Here is a 15,757-nt window from a genome sequence, read left to right as displayed (position 1 = left end):
CGGGCTCTAGAGCGCAGGCTCAGTAGTTGTGGCACACGGGCTTAGCTGCTCCGCGGCATGTGGGATCCTCCCGGACCAGGCCTCAAACCCATGTCCCCTGCATTGGCAGGCGGATTCTTAACCACTGCGCCACCTGGGAAGTCCCAGAACAGGCCTTTTAAAAAGAAAATTTACCAGGTTATAAGAGAGATATAAAGTGAACAGTGGATGGCCAGGAACCTTGGCACGTTGCAAACCCTCATTTGTTATAACCTGCATGTGGTGAGATGGTTAATAGGAAATCCGTTTAAGACTAGAATACCCAACTCTGGTAATCAGTCCAAGGGCCATGACAAAAGTTTTTTCAATGCTAAATAAGAGCAAAAGGGTAGGAGTGAGGGTTTTCATCCAGCAAATGATTTCAATATAAAAATATATTCTTTGTGACCTGGCTTTTATTTTTTTTAAAGGATGATAGTGGTAGTAGACAGCAATTTGTTGTATCCATTAGTTTTTAAAGAATTTACTTGGTAAAATTAAAAAGCTGACAATGCTAAATTGGTCCTCCTTATTTTGTTTACTTTATTGGGCTGTGAAAATCAAAAGATTTACGGTCTGAAACCTACTGCTTCTCCAGCTGAGAAGGCCCCCTTGAAATCTCAGAGGAAGTGCCGCTAAGAAAGAAATTCCCTTCCTGTAAGGAGGGCCTTCTGGGGTTGCATTTTCTATTTTTAACCTTTTTTTCCTACTTATTTTTAAATTGAGGTATAATTGACATATTAGTTTCAGGTGTACAACATAATGATATGTTTTACCTTTTTTTAGTTGTGGTAAAATATACACAACATAAATGTACCATTTTAGGGCTTCCCTGGTGGCGCAGTGGTTGGGAGTCTGCCTGCCAATGCAGGGGACACGGGTTCGAGCCCTGGTTCGGGAAGATCCCACATGCCGCGGAGCAACTAAGCCCGTGAGCCACAACTACTGAGCCTGCGCTCTAGAGCCCGCGAGCCACAACTACTGAAGCTTGCATGCCTAGAGCCCGTGCTCGGCAACAAGAGAGGCCACCGCAATGAGAGGCCCATGCACTGCAACGCAGAGTAGCCCCCGCTCACTGCAACTAGAGAAAGCCCGTGTGCAGCGACGAAGACCCAATGCAGCCAAAAATAAATAAATAAAATAAATAAATTTATATTTTAAAAAGTACCATTTTAACCACTTGCAGGTGTGCAGTTCAGTGGCATAAAGTACATTCACGTTGTCGTGCAACTATCACTACCATCCACCTCCAGAACTTTTCTAATCTTCCCAAACAGAAACTCTGTATTCATTAAACACTAACTCCCTTTTCCCCTTCTTCCCAGCCCCTGGCAACCATCATTCTACTTTCTGTCTCTGAATTTCACTATTCTAGGTACCTCATATAAGTGCAATCATACAGGGCTTGCTTTTTTTGTGTCTGGCTCATTTCATGTCATGTTAATTTCTGCAGTACAGCAAAGTGATTCAGTTATACATATATACATATGTATATATATATGTGTATATATATATATATACACACACACATACATATATACATTCTTTTTTATATTCTTTTCCATTATGGTTTATCTCAGGATATTGAATATAGTTCCCTGTGCTATATAGTCTCTTAAATGTGTTTTTAACCTGTTGGACAACTCTGTTTGTATTGAAGCTCTATCAACAATAGGATGGTTGGTAAAAGGGCAAGTCTTGCCAGCTTTCTGTATTTACTCATCTGTAAAATTGTTCTGAGTTCTGTTCTATCATTTAAACATCTCCAAGCGGAACTGCCTCTTATAAAAGTGGCCACTGCTACTCATTTCCTATTGATATTCCCAATATGTAATGTAGGCCCAGCATTGCATGTAAAAATCTCCCAGTTTTCATGCATTGGCCAATAACGTTGGGCCAAACAGAACATGTTTGCAGGCCAGATCTTGCCCACAGGCCACCAATTAGCACTTCTGCTAGGGCTTAACAAATAGCACATTTTAGTGTGGCTTCACTGAGTCATTGATTCATTCATGCAATAAATGTTTACTGGGTCTCTACTACAGGCTAGGCTACATGTATAAGATATGGTTTTAAAAATACAAAATAGGAGAGACATAAATAGTTGCAGCATAAATGCTATAACAGAGCAAAAATAATGACTTTTATTGCGCACTTATGTGTCTGGGAGTTTTAAGAGCTTTACCTACATTAACTCACTAGACCTCACAACAATCCCATAAAGTAGGCATTTCATTTACATATGAAAAGACAAGCATAGAGTGGTCAAATCACTTGCCTTGGTCACAGTTAGAAAGTGCTAAGGGCGCGTTTGAACCCAGATTGATGCCAGAGCCCAAGGTCTTGACTGGAAGGGGGGTAGGGGGTGGGTTGGTATAGGGTAACCTGTGGATTTATGAAGACCTCCAGAAGAGGTGAATTTTGACTTGTCTTGAAGGCTGATTTCAGCAAACATGGCCGGGAGGGCAATCCAGGCAGAGGAAATAATTTGAGCCAGAGATCAAACACTAAGATTGGCAGGAAATGAGTATGAAAGAGGTCGCAAGGTCTCCAGTGCCATCTATTCAACTGTTTGTCTTCAGGTGAGATATCAGCTCATCGACAGCTTACGTCTCAGTACTAACTGCAAGGGTAAGTAAGAATTGTGTAGAAACAGAGGGGTATTTACAAACTCCAGAGAGGGAAGCGCGCCGGACCTCTGCCGCCCTGCCCGCGACCACCTACGGGGACTACAAGTCCCGTCATGCAGCGGGGGCGCCGCCGGGAGTCCCGAGCCGGCCCCGCCCCTCCACAGGCCCCGCCCCTGCCCCGCCCCTCTCGCCCGTAGCCCCCTCCCGCCCGGTCAGCCCCGAAGAGTTGCCCGGTGGCCGCGGCAGACGGAAGCCGAGCGAGAGCCTCGGCGGCGGCAGGATGGGAGACTCCAAAGTGAAAGTGGCCGTCCGGATCCGGCCCATGAACCGAAGAGGTGAGAGCCGAGCGCGCCCGGGGCCGCCGCGGCGGAGGCGGCAGGTGCCTGGCGCGCCCTTCCCTTGGCCGCGGCCGCCGTGTGGGGTCCGGCCGGTCCCGCCCCTGGAGTCCGTGTCCGGGCGGGGGGGGGGCGGCCCGCGCACCCCGAAACCTCGTCTCCCGTGCCCGCCCCGCCTGCTCGGGACGCCCCTCCCCTGGCCCGCACCGCGTCCCGGGGCGCCGCGGGCCCCATGTCCCGGCCCGCTGCCCCTTCCGCCGGCGCGCCCGCCCCGCCGCCCTTTTGCCCTCCTGTCTCCTTGCCCTTCTAGGAGGGCGCCCGCGCCCCTGGCTCGCTTCCTCCTTCCCCACCCGGCCCCTGGTCCCGCGCCTCGCGGCGCCCCCGCTCTCGGCCCGCCAGCTGTCAGCGCGGCCCCCGCCCTGGGGTCCTCACCCTCCGGCCTGGCCCGGGACAGCCGGGGACCCCCAGGCCCCACGTCGGTGGCCCAGGCGCCCCGACCCCGCACTCCTGTGGCCCGTGGCAGGAAGAAGGGCAGGGAGTTGGGGTTACTCGTGAGAAAGCAGTCTAGTGCAAAAGTCCTTCCTCTTGGCTTTTCACTTTATATTCCTTTAACCTGGACTGTCATGAAGACTTGTAAATCCTTTGATTGAACTTGGGTAGAGGAGTTGCTCTCCCCCGACCCCCCGCTTTTTCTTGACTGTTGAGAAAGTTTTGTTTTTGCTTGAAGTCATATTCGTCATCTCTCAACAATAAATAGATTAGGTGCCAAGATTCTTGTGAAATTGTATCTTTCAGACATTCTCTCAATTCTGCAGGGAGGGTAGAGAAAGCAGATAAACAGTACATTTTAAATCCTCTTTAGACAGTCAAATGTAATGGAGAAAACCTGACTCAAGTCAGAGGAGGTGGGCCGGGTCTTGGCTTTAATGCTTAACTAGCAGCGTGACGGGGCAAGTTACTTTAAGTGAGATATATTGGAAACACCTCCTATATATACCAGGTGATACTAGTGGGATCATTATAGTCCCAGGAAATGACTTTTCAGCTGAGAAGGCTCTTAACTAATGCGAATCATTCGTGTAAGTACCACAATCATTTTCTCAGTCACTTTCGCAACTTCTTTGTTTGTAGTTGTGTTGTTTATTTATTTATTTTATTATATTTATTTTTGGCTGCGTTGGGTCTTCGTTGCCGCGAGCGGGCTTTCTCTAGTTGCGGTGAGCGGGAGCTACTCTTCGTTGCCGTGCGCGGGCTTCTCATTGCGGTGGCTTCTCTTGTTGTGGAGCACAGGCTCTAGGCCCGTGGACTTCCATAGTTGTGGCTCGCGGGCTCTAGAGCGCAGGCTCAGTAGTTGTGGCTCGCGGACTCTAGAGCGCAGGCTCAGTAGTTGTGGCGCACGGGCTTAGTTGCTCCGCAGCATGTGGGATCTTCCTGGACCAGGGCTCGAACCCGTGTCCCCTGCCTTGGCAGGCGGATTCTTAACCACTGCGGCACCAGGGAAACCCTGTAGTTGTGTTGTTTAAGTCTGTGTAGAAATTGAGTTGCTTTCTAGTTGTCTTTGCTGTCTTTGGTATACATTGAGATACACAGATCAACAGGTGACATATGCTTTCTAGGTTTGTCCTCTTGCAAGTTTTTTTTTTTTTTTTTTAAGTTGGCGATTCCTCCTGTCCCTGCTCGGCTTAAGGCTGTCAAGATGACACAAGAATTTTCCCTAAGAACTTAATTACTTTAAGTTCTCAACGAGTTCACGTTTTGGGTCTTCAACCTTTGCCTCATTAATTCCCTGCTCTGACAAAATGAAAGAACTTAGGTGAACTCTGACAGTTTCCGAAAGCTTCTGGTCCTCGAGTGTTCAGGCAGCTTTATTTCAGTTCACTTCAACTTTATTACCATCACAGTGATTTAAGAAAAACAAAACAAAACACCAACCAACAGAAAACACAACTTAGCTGGGATTTGATTCTGAAAGGGTGATTTCGGCACATTTAAAAAATTTCCTATTCACGAAAAGCTTGGGAAATGTCAGTGCTAAAAAGAGGCAGCTAACCCACCACCACCAAAGACCTATCTCGGATAATTAAAATTCTTTCCTCTTCCCCCTCCCCCGACCTTGAGTTTCAGTTTTCCAGGGCAAGCACTATCCTTTTTACTTATAAATTGTCATTGACTAGATTGTAATAATTGTCAGTATCAGAGGTTCAAGGGGTACGTGGAATAATACTTTTAGCTTTGGAAAAGATGTTAGTTGTCCCTTTGGCTGAACTCATTTTAAAATTAAGGTTTATGCATAGATCCATTACCCTATAAGTAGAAGCGCGTTGTTTGTGGTATACTGCCTTCTGATTCATTTAGTGCCGTCTCTTACCTAGCCTTACATTTCCTGAATGCACATGGACTTTTTTTTTTAGTGATTACTACAGATAATTAAAAGTGGTTCTATTTTTATTTTGTCATAAAGTAGTCATTTACATAAATCTAGAGGTTCTTGTGGAATACAATGGAGTGGAATTCTAAAGCCAGTGATTTTTACACTGCTGTGTAGAGTTTGCTTAAAAAGGCTAAAACAAAGTCATATCCCTTTCCAGTAATTTTGAAAAAATTATTACTGTGACCAATTATTACTTCCGGGAAAATTAATGGATTAAGTAATAGTATACAATTCTGATGAATAGTAAACTTTTAGTCATAATTGTTTCTCCCTTAGCAGGTTAGTGCAGGAAGCAACCTCAGAAATCACTCTTCACAAATGAGAATGAGATGAGAATGGGTTCCTGGGATGATGTAGTTTTACTCTAAAGACGGATAGTTGGAATCACATTAGCTACTTGTTGAGGAAAATCTGAAATTTGCAAGAAGCTTCTAGTGTACTATTAAGTTCTTCATGTGATTCAGTATCTGACTGTGCTTAGGTGTTAAGGTAGATAATTGGTTTATTATTTAACATTTATCATGGAGTTAAGAGTGTTTCAGTCTCTTTTGCTAAATTACATGTGGGCTTGGGAAACTTAGTTATTTGAACATTCAGCATTAGGCCCTACTTCAGTAATAGCAATTGTAATTGCTATTGTAATGACTAATGAATATGCTTTTGTCGGGAATATTTTTCTTGTTATACATTTTAACATTATACTAAGAAAACAAAAAATAAAAAGGAAAATGTCTCTGACATTCTTCCACCTTAACAATTCACACTCATTTTCTTATTTTCATTCCAGTTCCGTACTTACATGCATATGTAATTTTACATAGTTTTAATACTACAACTTTTATTTTTGCTTTTCTTCATTTGAAGTATGAACTTAAACAGCTAAAGTAAAAGAGGTTAAGCTTGTTTTGTCATGAGATCTGGGAGTTCTATTTGCAGTTCTGTTTGTTTGTCATCTCTCAGACCTGTACAGGTCACCAGGTGACTTGGTGGTGTTCTGTATACTGTAAGGAACACCCATTCATACATTATTAACCAGTGAAATGATTAAATGAGCCGAAAGTTTTACAAGCATAATTGATGGCACTAGTTAGATCAGCGACACTCTCCTGTTCAGGAATTCGATATTTTATAACTTCAGATGGCTTAAAAAATATTTAATATTTATTGAACGCCTGCCAGGTGTCTACCTTATCTTAGTGTGGGATCTTATTGCCTTCCCTCAAGGGGCTTCCCGTGTTTAAATATGTATGAGATTAACTATCAAAATAAATAAATCTATATAAAAAGTGTTTGGGAAATATCTTTGCTGTCTACCTAGCCTAAGGTGATGAAACCAGAAATTACATTAGAAATTAGAGAGAAAAAACAGTGAAATGGGTTATTTCAGGTGTTAGGAAGCATGGACAATAAATTTATTTTAACAGGTATTTCTCAAGGGTTTGCTTTGCATTTTTCAGTACTTGATGCAGTGAAAATCACGGAGAAGAATCAACACAGTGAAAGACACAAAGAATAACGTAATGTCTAACTAGGAAAAGAAGTCAGTGCTTAAGTGAATCACAGTCTAGTATCTCAGTGGATAAGATATAGACGTTAAAAATGAAAATCAAAACCATTTAACGAGGAAGACTTTTTTATGTTAGAAAAAGCAGAATGTAAAACAGTATGTGTAACTATATGGTTGAATCTACTATTATGATTATTACTATGTTAAAAACGTAAACAGGAATGGGCAAGGGCTAGAAAGAAACATGAAAAAATGAGACTGATCTTGTTGGGGGAATTTTATTTCCTAAAAACTTTCTCTTTGTGTTGTCTAGTATTATAGTATTCAGTTTTTAAAAGTGCACTTTATGGTTTGTGCTCATAAGGAAATGACCGTCACATGAAAAGATAAGGTTAAAAGGTAAACACCTTCAGCAGATTGCTAGTTATTAAAAGTACCAGGTGAGTGATAGGGAGATGTAGGAATTTAGAGTGAAGGATCCCGGGAAACCTGGTGATTAGGGGAGGCTTCTTTCGCTGTGGAGAGAGGAAGCTTATGGTGCCTGGTGGGAAGGGTGGGGATTTGGTTCTTTGAGAAGGAAGTATGGCCTGAGAGCAAAGGCTTGGGGACAGGAATGAGCCAGGCAAGTTTAGGCACAGAGATGAGATTAGCCTGTGCTAACACAGGGAGGAGTGTTCCGTGAGGTTGACTGGAGAAGGATGAGATTAGGAAGGTCAGGCGAAGTTGCAGGGGGCCCAGAAGTCTGGCTTCAGGGTGGCTGGTCCATGTGCTCTGTTTAGCTTTTGAGAACTTCGTGTGGGTCTTGGACATAAGCATGATGAGAAAGACTGCCAGATCTCAGGGCAAGATTGAAAGCCTGGGTAGGTAACTTGATTCAGGGCATAGCTAGAAAACAAGTGTGTGGTGGAAATGAAGCCATGTGAATGGGAAGAGTAAGGAGACCAGTGAAAACCAAGTGAGCAGTCGTGAATCAAAAGACAGGTGAAACTGAGGAAGTAGGAAGAAGCTTGGAAGACCCTGGCCGTCAGTGAGGAAAACAGGTGATCCTTGGGAATCAAGGTGCAGGGTTGGGTGGGAGAATCTGTTTGAAACAGGAAGGAGTCTTTGACCCTGAGCCCACTGGTGATTCTTAAGCCTTCTCAGATAACTGGTGTTGGAGTTAGGGATGACTGTGGATGGAAATTTCTGACATATTTTCTGAAACAGAAGATGCTTGTTTTGTTAGCATCTGCTCGAGATGCTAATGGAGGATGAGACACACATCTATCACAACATTCTTTTGTTTCTGCTGTCAACTCCGTGACTGAAAAATGGGATTTATACATATAGGGCCAGAGGCTTTTGGAGAAGAAAGTACAAGTTTATCAAATCAAATCAAAACTTGTTTGAATTGGCATTACTTTCACCACCCCCCCCCCCCCATAAAACAATGACTAACGTCAACTTTTCCATTTCTTAAGTTCTGAAGATGGAAGAAACCACTGGCAAAAACACTGGTTAAGCAGATGGATTGAGCTGTTTAGTGAGGGAAATGGGTTCGTTATTGATCTCTATGCTTGCTGATCAGCTTCCCCTTGTGTTCAACAAAGCATATTCTTAAAAAAGCTTGGTTGAGAGAAGCAGTGTAGTCATTAGGGAAGTGTGTGAAACTAACTGGTGTATGGGACACGAAATCCATGACTTAATTGGTCCTGGGCTTTAGCTCTCAGAAGCTGTAGGTATCTTTAAAAGCTGGTAGTAATGAATTCGCCTATTCAATTTAACATGTGTTGATTGAAGAAAAAATTAATAGCTGCTTTTTGAGAGCTTTCTGTTTGTGAGCTACAGAGTTCATTCCTGTTTATACATTATTCTTCAAACAAAACTTTGCAAGGTAGTTATAGAATTTCTTTTTAACAGACTCTCAGAGAGGTTAAGTAACTTTCCCAGAATTACAAAACCAGTATTTTGGAGCCCGAATTTCACCTGTTTTGCCATTAAAACCTGTGCTTTTACTACTATATTGGACATGATGATCTTTAGAGGGACATTGCATTCCTGAGCTTGTGTAATTTTCAAAGATGTGCAGGATATATGAGAAGCGTAAGTCATGACCTTTGACCAAAAGAGCTCACTGTCTTGTTGGTAGTAAGAGATACACAGGTGAATCAGTTATGAGTATAGTACACAAAGCAACGATGGCAGTGCCTTATGAATTAATGAAATGGGAGTGGGGCTTGAGAATGATGAGGAATGGGTTGAAGGCAATTGACAGGAAGGCATGGCAGGTGGGGTTCACAAGATGAGTTGTTGGACTTAGCAAAACATGGATGTAGGAATTAAGCAAGAACAGTGAGGAAGTTAGCTGTAAAAATTCAGACAGCAGGAAGGAGACAGTATCTGTGTAATTAACAGTTAAAGAGAGGTTGCTGTGCATCGACATGGTCGCAAGCACTGAACTAGATTATTTTAGGTTAATCCTCACAAAAATGCTAGGAAAAATTTATAACTCATTTTACGGATGAGAAAATGGGAACTTGGACAAGCTTAGCCACTTGCCCCAAATCACATAACTATCAAGTGGAGAAACTGGGGATTGGAACCTGGGCAGTTCAACTTCAGAGCCCCAGCCCTGAAATTCTGTTTCTTTCTTGGAAAAGCTGGAAGAATATAGGTAGTGGGGGATGAGAAGAGTGATGGAAGGTGGCCTCACTGAAGTCGAGAGGTTTGTGGGGAGCAGAGGGGTGTGAAGAGGGGTGAGGTACAGGCAGATTCAGAAGGGTCTCGGACAGAGTTGGAGGAGTGCAGTCGCTATAGTTTTTTTTTTTTTTTAGGTAAAATTGGTATGGAGCAGTATATTAGTTTCAGGTGTACAAGGTAACTCTAAAAAGTGATCACCACGGTAACAAGTCCAGTTACCAAACAATTAACCCCCTTCACCCATTCGCCACCCCTAACCCCCTCCGCTCTGTAACTACCAGTCTGTCCTCTGTGTCTGTAAGTTTTGTTTTGTTTGTTCTTTTTTTTTTTTTTATATTCCACATATAAGTGAAATCATATGGTGGTGTTTGTCTGATTTACTTCGCCTAGCACAACACCCTCTAGGTCCATCCGTGTTGTCGCAAATGTATAGGTTTTTGAATAGAGCAGTGGCACTTAACAGTGATGCTTTAGGAAGATAAATTAAGCTGTGTCTTTATCTTGCTCACAGGCTAATACATTAGCTTGTTTCTGTTTCATGAGTGCTGGAGGAAGACACAGGACTTTTGGGTCAGAGGATTTATGGCGCAGCAGGTGGCAGGAGCGGTTCCCTTTGCCTGCAGATCCCACAGGGGTGACATGGAGGGGTCCAGATGGATGCTGTGCAAGCAGTGGGTTGGGTTGCATCTGAGGAGCGCTGAGCTGGGGGACTCGATTGCTTTTACATGGTGAGCAGGCCTGCTCTTTGTCCTGAGGGTTGCTGGCTGCAAACGCATTCCTGAGAGGTGGGTGGGGTAAAGAGCATTTCTGGCCTTGCAGTCTAGACACACCCAGCAAGAACTTGTCAAGGTGGTATGAAAGCAACTGAGATTTGGGAAATATAGGAAGACTGCAAAGCTTCTGGTTTAGATAACTGAGTGAACGAGTGCTGGTGTCATTAACTGAGATCAGAAACGTGGGAGAAGTAGGTTTTAGGGTGGAGGTGTGGGAAATTATGGGCTCTATTCTTGGACATTCAACAATATTTAGTCAGTGCTTATCATGTGCCATGCACTGCACCTACAACTAAGATGTAGTGCATGCCTGGAAGAAACGCAACAGACTGGTTGAGTTTTAGGTTCTGAAGAGCAGCCAAGCGGATGGATGCAGAAAGCTGTTGTACAGGAGTCTGAAACTAAGGGACTAGAGATACGTGTAGATTTGCGAGTTGTTATTATATTTAGAAGATAAGACATCAAATTAAGGCATGCGTGAAGGACGAGGTCACATGCCAAGAAGAGAGGCATAAGGAAAAGCTGGTGAAAGTAATGTGGAGGCCCAGGGCAAAAAATGGCAGAAGAATAATTTTGACTGAATGAATGAATTGGTGTTGGCATGTTGGTAGTGGGCTGAGAAATCAGTGTGTGTGTCTATATGGAAGCAGTGTGTATACGTGAGTATTTGTCTAAGAAGCTCCATGTAGAAGTGTTATTCAGTCATAAAAAGAATGAAATAATGCCACTTGCAGCAACATAGATGGACCTAGAGATTATCATACTAAGTGAAGTAAGCCAGACAGAGAAAGACAACTATCATATGATATTGCTTATACGTGGAGTCTAAAAAAAAAGATGCAAATGAACTTATTTACAAAACAGAAATAAACCCACAGACATAGAGAACAAGCATATGGTTACCAAAGGGGAAGGGGGGAGGGATAAATTAGGAGTTTGAGATTAACATATACACACTACTATAAATAAAATGGATAACTAACAAGGACCTACTGTATAGCACAGGGAACGATACTCAATATTTTGTAATAACCTATAAGGGAACAGAATCTGAAAAAATATATATGTGTGTGTGTATGTATATAGCTGAATCAGTGCTGTACACCTGAAACTAACACAGCATTGTAAATCAGTTCTACTTCAATTAAAACAAAAAAGCTTCATATAGAAAGGAAAGGTAAAGAGCGGTCTCTAGAGGTGTAGTTAGGAACAGGCATTTTTTCCCCCAAAGTCTGGGAGATGTTTGAGCCTTGTTATAAATAAAAATAGCCAATAGAGAGGGAAATTTTTTTAAAATTAATTAATTAATTTATTTTTGGCTGCGTTGGGTCTTTGTTGCTGGCCACGGGCTTTCTCTAGTTGCCGGAGCAGGGGCTACTCTTCGTTGCGGTGCGCGGGCTTCTCATTGCGGTGGCTTCTCTTGTTGCAGAGCACGGGCTCTAGGTGTGTGGGCTTCAGTAGTTGTGGCGTGCGGGCTTAGTTCCTCCACCGCACGTAGGATCTTCCCGGACCAGGGATCGAACCCGTGTCCCCTACATTGGCAGGCGGATTCTTAAACACTGCCCCACCAGGGAAGTCCCTAGAGATGGAAATTTTTGAAGTATAGAGGGAAGAGGATAATTATATAATGGGAAAGCCCTGGAGTGCTTAATTTTCTAGCTGAGGTAGAATGTGAGGTTATTAATTGAGAGTAAGAAGAATTGGGTTGGCTGGGATCTTCAAAGTAGTGAGTGTCTAGAAGTGTGGTTGAAGGACTTGGACCATAATTTGTATCCATTGAGGGCAGTGGGACCATTCCTTCTCAGCTGTTTTTGAGATGTAATTCACGTATCAAAAGTGTATAATTCAGTGGCTTTTAGTGTGTTTGCAGAGCTGTGCAACCATCAGCACTATCCGACTCCAGAAAATTTTTATCATCCCAAAGAGAGAAAGACTCTCGTTAGCAGTCGAACTCCATCCACACCCACACCCTCCCCTTTCCCCACAGCCCCTGGCAGCCACTAATCTACTTCTTGTCTCTGTGGATCTGCCTTTTCTGGACGTTTACTATAAATGGGATCATGTAGTATATGGACTTTTGTATCTGCTTTCCCTTGGCATAGTGTGTTCAGGATTTATCCATGTTGTAGCATGAATCAATACTTCATTCCATTTTTTTTTTTTTAAAGTTCGTATTTTTTAAAAAATTTATTTTATTTATGTATGGCTGTGTTGGGTCTTCGTTTCCGTGCGAGGGCTTTCTCTAGTTGTGGCAGGCGGGGACCACTCTTCATCACGGTGCGCGGGCCTCTAGCTATCGTGGCCTCTCTTGTTGCGGAGCACAGGCTCCAGACGCGCCGGCTCAGTAGTTGTGGCTCACGGGCTTAGTTGCTCCGTGGCATGTGGGATCTTCCCAGACCAGGGCTCGAACCCGTGTCCCCTGCGTTGGCAGGCAGATTCTCAACCACTGCGCCACCAGGGAAGCCCACTTCATTCCTTTTTAAAGCTGAATAATATTCTGTGATGTGGATATGCTGCATTTTGATGCCCATTCATCAGTTGATGGGCATTTGGCTTGTTTCCATTTTTAAGCTATCAATGAATAATGAACATTTATATATAAGTTATTGTATATTTTCATTTCTCTTGAGTATGTGTATACATGGAAGTGGAATCGCTGGGTCATATAGTAACTCTAACTTGAGAAACTGCTAAATTGTTTTCCAAAGTTATTGCACCATTTTACATTTCCACCAACAATGTATGAAGTTTCCAGATTATTGCCATCCTAGTGGGTGTGAAGTGGTATCTCATTATGATTTTTGATTTGCTTGTCCCCAGTGTCTAGTGATGTTAATTAAGCATCTTTTCATGTAATTAAGCCATTTGCATATCTTTTTGGAGATATCTATTCAAACCCTATTCTTATTTTTAAAATTGAGTTGTCTTTATTATTATTGAGTTCTAAGAGTTCTTTGTATATTCTGAGTAACAGTCCCTTAACAGATACATGATTTGCAGATACTGTCTTGAATTTGTGGGTTGCCTTTTCATTCTTTCAGTGGTGTCCTTTGAAGCACAAAAGTTTTTCATTTTGATGTGGTCCAATTTATGTTTTTTTCTTTTGTTGCTTGTGCTTTTGATTTGATATCTAAGAAACCATTGCCTAACCCAAGGTCATGTGGATTTAATGCCTATGTTTTCTTCTAAGAGTTTTATAGTTTTAGCTCTTACATTTATTTAGGACTTTGATCTGTTTGGAGTTAATTTTTGAATGTGGTGTGAGGTAGAGGTCCAATTTTGTCTTTTTGCTTGTGAATACCCAGTTGTCCCATCATCATTTGTTGAAATGACTATACTTTCCCCATTGGATTGTCTTGGCACCCTTGTTGAAAATTAGTTGACCATAAATGTTGACAGCATATTTCTGGATTCTCAAGTCTATTCCAGTGATTTATACGTCTGTCCTTAGGTTAGTATCACACTGTCTTGATTACTGTAGCTTTGTAGTAAGTTTGAAATTGTTGAGTGTAGTCTTTCTACTTTGTTCTTCTTTTTCAAGATTGGTTTGGCTATTCTGGTTTTGCCTTATAAGTTTTTAAATACCTGCTTTCTAACCCTGTGAAGTTGACTGGTTTCTTGAAAATACACATTTTATGTTTTGGGCCACATAAGATTATTTCAGTTATTTTGGTATTATAATCTTTCTTCCCCCCATCAGGCGTCGTGTCTTGGATCTTCCTTCATTCCTCAGTTTTTTCTTTAGCTGTATTAGAACTCAGTTATATTTTATCTTTTGTTTATTGAATAGATTTTCATGTTCACTGGTAAAAACATAAAAGTAGGTGACTAGGATATTTTATATATCTCTTACTAGAAAGCAAACTACTAATTTGCTTTTTACCTCTGTGGCATCACATAATTTTCTTTTTCCTTGGGTCAGTGGGTCCCAAGCAACTTGTAAGTATAGTAAAGAACTATAAGTCTTATTCCCTATTCTGCAAGTAAGAATACTACATTCCAGTTGGGAAAACAAGTGCTTCATACATGAAATATGAGTTATGAATATCATCAGCATGCATAGACATGTAAAAATATTAGGCACATGACACAATTTAGTTGAAAATAGAACCAACCATATACAGCATGCAAAATTTGCAATTTAATTAAAATGTGAATCTTACAAATAATTTACTGTCTTCCTTTTAAAAATGGACCCTCATGAATTTAACAGTAAGTTATAGCTTTTTAGGAATGTGACATAGGTAAAGGGAGGTTCATTTATATTTCTGAGTAGTAGATTTCGTTTGAAAATTACTGTTAATTTTCTGGAGAATTAGAAAAGCAGGTTAATGAATGGGCAACTCAGAATTATTTTGTCCACACTGAGAATGATGCATTTCCCCAGGTGGAATATGAGTTATATAAAGGGAGTCTCCCACGCCCCGCCTATCTTTGACTATGATGTCATTGAAGAAAGAGCCATAGCTGATTTATGCATCGAAGAAAGACTTGTTTCAAATTATTGTTCACTTTTACAGGGTGACTAATTTGCTGGCTGAGTAAGCTGAATTGTCAGCTGTTGATGTTTTATTCATCTTGAGGAACTTGACCTAGAAAAAGATCCTGTTTGGGAAATAATATGGGATCTTTAATGTTAGTGGACTAAATTAACTTTCTTTCCTTCCTCCTTTCTTTCATTCTTCCTCTCTTTCTCTCTTTCTTTCTCTCTCTCTTTCTCTTTCTCTATTTTTTTTAACATTTATTTATTTATTTATTTATTTATTTTTGGCTGCATTGGGTCTTTGTTGGGTCTTCGTTGCTGTGCGCGGGCTTTCTCTAGTTGTAGCTAGCGGGAGCTACTCTTTGTTGTGGTGCGCGGGCTTCTCATTGTGGTGGCTTCTTTTGTTGTGGAGCATGGGCTCTAGGCACGTGGGCTTCAGTAGTTGTGGCTCGCAGGCTCCAGAGCACAGACTCAGTAGTTGTGGTGCACAGGCTTAGTTGCTCTGCGACATGTGGCATCTTCCTGGACTAGGGGTAGAACCTGTGTCCCCTGTATTGGCAGGTGGATTTCCAACCACTGCACCACCAGGGAAGTCCCTCTCTCTCTTTTTTAAGGGACTCATGAATACATCAAATAATTCATGGTTCAGAGTACTGTAAAGCTTGACTGGTCATGATCTAAACTTATAGCACTACTTAACTCTAAGATCACTCTGGTTTTTTATTGGTTTTCAGACATAGTACTAATTAAATCCCAATCTCATAATTTTAGGCTTCACTGAGAATAAACTGTTGTCCATGTGTTACTTATTATAATAATGAGTATTTAGTGCTATTTTTTATTGTGGTAAGATAGATATAACATAAAATTTACCATCTTAAACCATTTTTAAGGGTACAGT

At 41.9% G+C, this 15,757-nt stretch overlaps 1 protein-coding gene across 4 annotated transcripts in view; it reads left to right on the top strand.

The window, feature by feature from the left end:
- The first annotated feature begins 2,831 nt into the window (after window positions 1-2,831).
- KIF13B (kinesin family member 13B) overlaps window positions 2,832-15,757 on the top strand; it is a 193,261-nt gene continuing 180,335 nt past the window's right edge. For all 4 annotated transcript variants that reach the window (XM_082468815.1, XM_082468814.1, XM_082468813.1 and 1 more), the window contains exon 1: window positions 2,832-2,983. In XM_082468815.1, coding sequence (XP_082324941.1) covers window positions 2,929-2,983 — 55 coding nt within the window. In that variant the 5' untranslated portion in view covers window positions 2,832-2,928. The remainder of the gene's footprint in view (window positions 2,984-15,757) is intronic.

Source organism: Balaenoptera physalus (assembly GCF_965194825.1).
Source record: "Balaenoptera physalus genome assembly, chromosome: 7".
Lineage (NCBI taxonomy): Eukaryota > Metazoa > Chordata > Mammalia > Artiodactyla > Balaenopteridae > Balaenoptera > Balaenoptera physalus.
This window is presented reverse-complemented; position numbering and strand designations above follow the sequence as displayed.